This window comes from Cryptomeria japonica, chromosome 4 (assembly GCF_030272615.1).
Source record: "Cryptomeria japonica chromosome 4, Sugi_1.0, whole genome shotgun sequence".
Lineage (NCBI taxonomy): Eukaryota > Viridiplantae > Streptophyta > Pinopsida > Cupressales > Cupressaceae > Cryptomeria > Cryptomeria japonica.
In genome coordinates, this window is record NC_081408.1 from 437,081,157 (window position 1) to 437,090,072 (window position 8,916).

Here is an 8,916-nt window from a genome sequence, read left to right on the forward strand (position 1 = left end):
ACCTCCAAAGTCTTCAAAGAGCATTAAATGCCTCTTACAAGACATCACCCTAGCCCATGATGGTTGTCCCTTTGGCCATCCTTCAACTTTGCACAAGAGTTTACCTCTTGGACAATAGCATGCTCCCTTGGATAATAGCATTATCCAATGATGTCATCCTTTGAGGTTATCCCTAATGCTTACTTAGCATTTAATGCTTGCTTAGCATCCTCTCAAGCCATCTCAAGGTAACATTTGTCAACTTGAGATTGGATTGAATTCCCCTCATGGATTGATAACTTTCCATCCTAGCCTTTGTTGAGATTGCTCAATCTCAACCATCCATTTCTCTATTTTTCCTATAAATAGAGCCCCTTCCTTCACTCTAAGGGATCCATCATCTTGTGCATCAAACTTATAGTCATTTTGCAAGTTATCACTTAGATCATCTTAGTTGAATGCTAGTTTAGCTTTCATCATGTTAATAGTATCATGCTAATCCCCTTTTCATGCTAAGCTTAATTCATAGCCATTGTATATCAATTTCATAGCAATCTCCATGTTAGTTTAATTAGCACACCTAAGCTTTCAAATTGGAATCAATCTTAGTCTCACATCTTGATCTTGTATTGCATCTTTTCATATCATTTGATCATCTAGCTAGGATCTTAGTTGCATTCATTTTGATCTTGGCATATCCTTCAATCTCGTTCTTTAGGTTGACATCTAAAAGATCAAATGCTCTTCCAAGTGAGAGCCACCTTGAATCTTGAAGATCCTTGGAGATAGAGGAACATGAGACGTGCTTGGGTTCTTGATTTTGAAGCTAACTTAGTTTAGTTTCTATTTTGATTTCTAACTCTTAAAGTTTCATGTGTGTGTTTGATGTTGTTTGATTCTTTTTTGCAGATTCCACACTTTTCAGCACACAATATGAAGTTTCCAGCAATTCAATCATAAAGTAAGAAATAGATGCTAGTAAGGTCTTAATTCTCAACACCAATAATAGTCCACTGTAAATGACAAAGCTGAGAAACTGAATAGCTTCTGAAGTTAATAATTGTCAGTCTCCACCCTACTGAAATTAAAATTCAACGTTGTTCTTTAAAAACAGTAATTCCTCATTAGACATTTCTCCCTCACAATATGTGACGCATGAATTGCAATACCTAGTAAAAGACATTCAAACTGAAAAGCAGGTAGTTTAAACCTACAACACAACAGTCAGACTCTGTTAGAATAAGTATATCTCAGAAAAATGTTAGCAATATGTTTGAATCAGAGTTCAAAAAGTACACAGTACATAATGCTCTTATTTGAATGATATTAGATGTAAATATATATAACAAATATGATTTTTTAGTGAATGTGAATTGTTACATTGAAGACCACGAGTAACATATAATCTAGACATAAAAGAAGGGCCCATCATCTAGCATAGTAAATATCATCAAGATAAAAGTCATAAAAGAAGAGATATATGAGAAACTATTCATACCTTTTTCCCCAATTTTTGGCATAATACTACTCATTGTCTCAGCAACTTTAAAATCTTTCTGGTCTTTCTTCTGCACATTTTCCTTGCCAGATGACTTTGTAGGTTTTGACTTACGGATCATGTCAAACAGAGCATCTTCAGAAAGGAAAGGTGTTCTACAAGAAGATAAGTGAGTTAAGTAACATGATCTCAAAATAAACATAAATCGCATATAGAATATACAGAACTAGTCAAAAGACACCAGCTACAAACCCAAGCTCCTTTGCTTTCTCAGATTTACGGCCTCCAACATCTTCATCAGCCAGTAAATAACTCTGATGAGCAAAACAAGAGGCATTCAAAAGGCAGCTGACTTAAAATATCCTAGAAAAAAAAAACATTTTTGCATGGCCAATATTTGATACTAATTGTCAATTACTTGTGATATTGATCAAGAGGAATAAAAGACTTTATTTCCAATAAGAAAACCCTATAACAACCGTTTTCTTGCTGACCGACCCAGTAACCCTGCCACCATGGCGCTTAATCAGATCTTCTGCTTCCTCCCTCTCTAAACTGTGAGGCAATAAATTTGAATTCAAGGATGAAAAATTATAAGCATACTGAAATTTAGTTACATTAAAATTCTTAAAAAGAATAGAGCAATAACCAGTTGCCATGAAAAGGTACCTATCAAGAGTCCCACTTATTACAAAGGTCAAACCCTGCAAGCAGTTTTCAGCACCTTCCGGAACCTCCTGAAAAAAATTTTGAGTGAAAATTTGAGATAAAATGCAAGACAAAACTAGCAATTCACATCCATCGGCCATAACATTACCAAAAAAAACTGTATCCAGTCAATGAAACAGTTAAGTAATTAATAACTGTACGTTAAGGTCATTGAAACCATCTACCTTTTCACCTTTATGTGGGGGAGCAGCTCTTTCCCCAAAGTTACCAAAAGGACCTCTCCCACCTCCTCGGCCTCTACCTCCAATATTACTTCCACCTCCGCCTCTGCCAACTCCACCTCTGCCGCCATGCTGAGGAAGATTTTCGTTTCCATTTTTTGCAGACAAATTACCACCAATGCCACGGCTCCCTAAATTAGGCCCATCTGAGTAATCTCCTGAAATCCCATCATCTTTTTTATAAGCAGTCTTACTCTTCTCCTTAGTTTCTTTTGTGTTATCTTTGTGAAGCTTCTTGGGGGATGGAACTTTTATCTCAGATGTGTCATCCACGTCCACTTTCTGTTTCTTTCTTTTTGCTGAAGCCTTCTCCGGCTTGAAATCCTCATCTGGGATTGCTTTTATAGTGTTATCAGGGTTGGGTGTGGTGAAATATTTACTTACTTTCTTCCTTCCTGCATTTGCTCCTTCTGAGGCAATGTCCTGGACATTAGAAGTAAAAGAACAAAGCTAAAAAATCATCTTCTAAGCAATCATTAACTAGGTATTAATTTTTCAATTTAAAAAAACCAACTTCTCATTTCATCCAGTAATATTAGGCAGAGAAGATATTTTGATGTCCAAGGTTCAAGCCCCACTAGGCATGCTCGGAAATGCTAATACAGCCATTATAATGAAGACCATGCCAAATAATCAAATAAACAGAGATAGAAGACGCTTTGGATTTACCTGTTTTGGAGTCTCTGTTTGCTTTGGTCTCTCCTTTTCAGGCACAGTGTTTTTGTGAGGTTGTTTCATGAACCATTTGCGTATGTCCGACTGAAAGCGCAATAAGAAATTCAGAGACAACGTTATGCAACTTTAAAACCAGCAATTTTTAGAATTTGCTTGAAAATTCGTTTATCTACAAAGGGAAAATTTTGGATAGAATGTTATAAAAATCTTTTTTGATTGTCGAATGGGATGAGTTCAAGCGGAAAATCACCGTTGATTTCATATTCATATGCCATGTTCAAATTCCCAGGAGAGATGTTACATGGTCAACAGGGCAAATGCTGAATGTTGAATGGGTATCCGGTAAAACACCACATCCAATTCTGGGTGTGCTGAGCATATACTAGTTACCAGTGGATGATGCCAGGTGGATGAACTACACCAATGAGATACCCCTCTTCATACCAAAAAGATTGGTCTAGCAACATGGCATGGGATAAATGTCTTTCTTATTGCAGTGGATATCTGTAAATCGGTTTATGCAAAACAGGCTTAAACATGATAGTCTGTTTAAAAAATGAATTACATTATAATTTGTGTTGGAATTTCAGCAACATTTCTCACCGCCGGTTCCCTTCATAAACAAAGAGGGTGTTCGGTTCTTCAGATAATAAATGGCATTTTACAGGCCAGTAATTCCTTAGAGAAAATGACAAACAAAAAGAAGAAAGACAGAGCTGTGGAGAACATAACGAATGAATTCCACAAACGAAGAGAAGAAAAGACATAGATGAAGGAAATCATGAGCCTACCATGGGTCCAAATATTGGATTTTGAAGGGTTTTCCGTGCCACTCTTGTGCCTGCGAAGCAAACACCCCCTACTCTTTCTCGCCTGCTTGGTTGTTCTAAGGAAACCGCAAGTTAAATGGAGTTTATTACGCAAACTCGAGAATAGGTTAAGCGACGCTTATGGTTAGTAAGAAGCTGCTTTGTACAAGGAAATACGTCTTGAATTCTGTAAAATTGTAAGCCTCGTTCTTCATCGGCAAGAGCAACTATAACTCCCACCCATCCCTAGTACATGCAAGGTTCGTTCCATCCAGCTGCTCTTCGCTTCGATTGGGAGGGGCGGAGGAGATATGCGCTTGCTATCACGTACGACGCGTCTCACAACATAATGATGATTCGATGTCGGTCACTGCTCGAAGAGGTTGATGGTATTTACCCACGCTTCGGTGCCTCAACATTATATTGGTGGGTACATCGATTTGTCATACATGGTATTCATGGTATTTTGAATATTTGTGTAATTAATCAATGATGGGCCTAAATTGTTATGAAGTTATCACACTTTCCCCTACAAACCAATAGTCTCTCCAACCTGATTTTAAGAACTATCTAGCTTAAACACAAGAATGTTTACAAGCAAATAAGTTATAGAGATTTATAGAATTAAAACATTAAATCGTATTAGAAAGATTTGATTATATATATAGATTTGTTTTTGATTAAGGTAAAAGTAGGATTTGAAGGGCCTCGAAACCCTTTACAAAAGATCCTTAAGATATAAAATCATTAAGCAACAAGAAGGAACAAACAGTTAAAAAGCCAGCAGAGAAACATTTAAAATCCAGCAAAAAACCCCACAAAAACAGCAACAACCAGCAAAAACAGACAAAATCCAGAAAAGGAGCTACTAGATGTTTTTCAGGGAATTAGCCAAATTTTCGCTAATCCCATACAATTTTTTAATATTATCTCTAATTTTGGGGATTTCCTTTGGAGAAGCCACAGCAGTTTTCTTCAAGCTCGCCCTCGTTCTCTTTGCAGCTCCACCAAGAGCACTTTTCGCAGTCCCAATCTCAATGGCATCTTCATCCATATCAAGGTCCACAACTGGCTTAGGAGTACTGGATTCCTCAAGAACCTTAGAGATTTCCTCTAAGTTCTTTGTAACAGCAGTCAAGATATCCGGGATCATAACTAACAAGTTTTCCATTGCATTTTTTTCTTCCTCCAGCTTCTTAATCTGAACTTCCATCTTCTTAACTTTTTCCTCCAAATCATTCATCCTCTGCTTCTGATCCCTTTCATCTTTTTTCCTCTCCTCTTCCCAGTGCTTCCCACTTTTTTCAAGGTTCTTGATACCTTCATAAGTCCACCTATCAAATCCCATTCTAACATCAGAGAGATTTTTGAGATTATCCAGAATTAACCCTTCTCCAACAAACTCCTTATCCTTGCTTGGGTTCTCCTTGTCCTTCTCCTGCTCGAGCTCATTCTTCTTTTGCTCAAAATCCACATATTTTTCCTCGTTAATTTTATCATCCTCTTTCTCCCTTGGCTGGCTATCGACATTGACTAAACTAACACTGCGGGTCGAAAACATCCTCAGCTTCTCCTTCCTCTTCCCCCACATCCTCTTCTTTCCAACTTTCCTCCCCTCCAGACTCCTTCGTTTCCATCTCACTATCGTCTTTTCCAGTATCCTCTGAAACATTCTCCATCTCCATTTGAGTATCCTTGTCCTCTTGAATTTTCAACCTAGTAGCACTTTTGCTCTTTTTGTTCTGAATCGACTCTTCCTTGCTTGGCCCGCCTTCCTCCATCTTTCTCTTACCCTTTCCTAGAGACGCAGACAATCTCTTATTTTCTTGGATAGCAAGAATTTTGCAATGCTCATAAATGAGCAAAATGAGGCCACAATGAAGCACTGGAGTCGAAGGGTTCTTACTATGCTTATTAAGAGATCTCGACATCGACCTGAAGAGGTAGTAGGGCAAGGAAATCCTTTTCTCGTGCCTGAAATGATTTAACAACACGAAATGGTATGTGTGGACCCTGGTAAACCGGCCCTCCACAGTAATGTATTTCATGATAGCATTCAACACACAACCCCAAATTTTCTTTATGTTGGAAGCATCATAATACCCTCTCGTAGCTTTACCAATTTTTGCCCTTTCCTTCTCCTTACGCGGAAAAATCTTAACCGCGTTATTAGAAACTTTCAAATCTCTGAAAAAATTAAGACCTGAGTGGGGCATACCTGTTATTGTCGCTATGAGGTCTGCATCCAACTTAAACCTCACCCCATGAATTTTGAAAGAACCGTTGCTCCAGTTTTTAGTGATTTTGGTGACTGCAAGATTAACCCTGCCTTTGTTATAATCGACCAGCTTCTCCATGAAATTTGTCATAAACCCTTTTTCCAGCTTAGTCCAAACCTTTGGCATTTCCTTCCATCTGGACATGTTATCTGGTTCTTCTCTCCTTAGATCCCCTCCCATTTTCAAATTCGCAACACCAACTATGTTCTTCTGCAAATTCGGAGCTTCCTTCCACTCGCCTCTCAAAATTTTGAAAATGTTAACCCACAAAGTGTGCGGAAGATTAATATCTTTGATTAAGATTCTGCCATTCCGCCAGGTCATCATTACCTTTCCATAAATGTAAAGATTACTCATTACAACTATCATGACTGGTTGTGCGATTCATCTTTCCCCATGAATTTGTCCTTTCTTAGAAGATTTTTAATATCAAAATTAATATTACCTTTCCCCGTGCCAAATACTTTGAGCCTCGGAAATAACACCTAGGTTTGTCAAACCATCTGCAACCAAATTTTTTTCTCTAAAGGCATGTGTAATTATAATACTTTTAAAGCTAGCTATAATTTTTTTAGCTTTAAAAATTATATTTTCAATAGACCAAGATGGCTCAATTTCTCCCTTCAAGCACTTGATAATATTTAGAGAGTCTCCCTCCAGCCATAAGTTATCATGATTCAGATTTTTAGCAATAATCAAAGTATTCAAAGTTGTAGATGCTTCAGCATAATGACTTGTTTGATTACCCAGAGGCCTAACAACTACCATCAGGCAACTTCCAGCAAAATTCCTGACAATGCCCCCATAACCAGCTTTACCCGGATTCCCCTTAGACGCCCCATCAAAGTTGGCCTTAATCCATCCCTGAGATGGAAAGCACCATACAAGACCTTCCCTACCCTTATCCTTACAAGATTTAAATATTAGAAAGGTTTCACCTTTCATTAAAGTCCTCTTTAGCAGCTAATCCATGATCAGTTCCATTTAAACATTCAAATATTCCTCTATAGATTTTATCCACCACAACCTCATGGATAGCATTTTTATCCCTAAAAATCCTATTATTGCGCTCCTTCCAGATATTCCATATGACATTAGGGAGAGTAAGTTTCCATAGCTCAACATTCTTAGAATTGGAATTAGGACAGTACCATTGTTGCCATAGCTCCCCCAGAGAGTTCGGGAAAACCCAACTCAACTTCCACCTACAAAAAATAACTTTCCAAATTTCTTGGATGAAAGTGCACTGATAGAGGATGTGACAAGAAAACTCCTCTTCCCTGCAACAAAGAGAACACCTATTAGGAAAAACAAATCCACGCTTTTGGAGGTTATCAAGAGTCAACACCTTGTTTTGGATAAAAATCCAAAAGAAGATATTAACTTTAGGCATTAATTTTTTTATCCACACTTTAGCCCACACAGGAGTTTCTTCTAGCACTTTTTTGTGGATAGCCACCATCAAAGACATAGAGTAATTTCCATCTGAAGTCTCCCTCCAAATCAAACTATCCTCCTCATTGTCCCTAAAAAATTTAGAAGATAGCAGAATCTCAAGAAACTCTAATCCTGGACATTGCTAGCTAAACTCAATCCACTTTCCATTTCTCCAATAGTCTTTAACAGAACCATCATACCTGTTTTTGAACCACTCTTTCCATTCCTTGAGGATAGGAATATCTCTAGAGGTTTTTCCAAGAGCCAACTATCTTCCCAGAATCTGATAATTCCTCCATTCCCCAATTTCCACCTTCTTCCAGCAACAGCCCAACTTTTAGCCATTTGAACTGCATTCCAGATTGTAGAGCCTTCGACCAAAAAACATCAAAATGTTATATTTATTTATCATCTTTTCATTATTAAATCTAAAAACCTATTAGATCTATCACAACAGAGGAAAAGACAAAGATCATCAATCACAAATTGAAATAGCTAAATTTTAGTACTTGAGAATATCACATTTTTTTATATCAAAATTTGTATGTGACTCATGTAATGGACAATAATAATTTTCATTAATTGTGTGGGAAGATCACCAAAAAAACAATGTGATTTCCCTTTGTATTGAAATGGGCAACTCCCTTATGCAAAAAAATAAATAAATGAACAAAATTGTGTACACCCTTTAATATTCACAATTTTTTATTTAGGTTTAGCATTAGGATTAGGCTTAGGGTTAGGGTTAGAGATAGAATTAGGATTAGGGGTAGGGCTAGAATTTGGATTAGGGTCAAGATTAGGGATAGAGTTAATATTAGGAGTAGGGTTGGGGCTAGAGATAGAATTAGGGTTAGGGCTAGAGTATAATTAGGGTTAGGGTTGGGATTAGGGTTAGGGTTAGAGTCAAAGATAGAATTAGGGTTAGGGTTAGAGATAGATCAATTCAATTTCTCTTCAAGCATTAGGTTGTCTAAAGGTCATTGATGTTATGTTCTCAATTATATTACATTCATCTATCTTCATGAATGGACCCACAAATATAATTCCATTTGCATCAAAACCAAATTTCATATCCATTGTCTTCAATTTACTAAAAATATATTCAACATAATTTCTTGATATATTATTAAGAGTATTTTCATCAATTCTAATATCAAAATAAAAAAATTCATGTCCTACTTTGTATTTTAGTGTTTTATACACATGATCCCTATTGATTGCAAAGTTATAATCTATGTTACATTAATCCTTTCTTCGAACAATAATGATTGGCAACTGCTTTATTG

At 37.0% G+C, this 8,916-nt stretch overlaps 1 protein-coding gene across 1 annotated transcript in view; it reads right to left on the reverse strand.

Annotated features, from left to right (window-relative positions):
- LOC131030431 (replication factor C subunit 1) overlaps positions 1 to 4,303 on the reverse strand; it is a 150,232-nt gene extending 145,929 nt beyond the window's left edge. The window contains exons 1-7 of the mRNA XM_059219860.1: positions 3,894 to 4,303; positions 3,097 to 3,186; positions 2,371 to 2,850; positions 2,147 to 2,214; positions 1,957 to 2,032; positions 1,730 to 1,791; positions 1,478 to 1,632 (exon numbers count right to left, since the gene is read on the reverse strand). Coding sequence (XP_059075843.1) covers positions 1,478 to 1,632; positions 1,730 to 1,791; positions 1,957 to 2,032; positions 2,147 to 2,214; positions 2,371 to 2,850; positions 3,097 to 3,186; positions 3,894 to 3,896 — 934 coding nt within the window. The 5' untranslated portion in view covers positions 3,897 to 4,303. The remainder of the gene's footprint in view (positions 1 to 1,477; positions 1,633 to 1,729; positions 1,792 to 1,956; positions 2,033 to 2,146; positions 2,215 to 2,370; positions 2,851 to 3,096; positions 3,187 to 3,893) is intronic.
- Between the last annotated feature and the right edge of the window lie 4,613 nt (positions 4,304 to 8,916).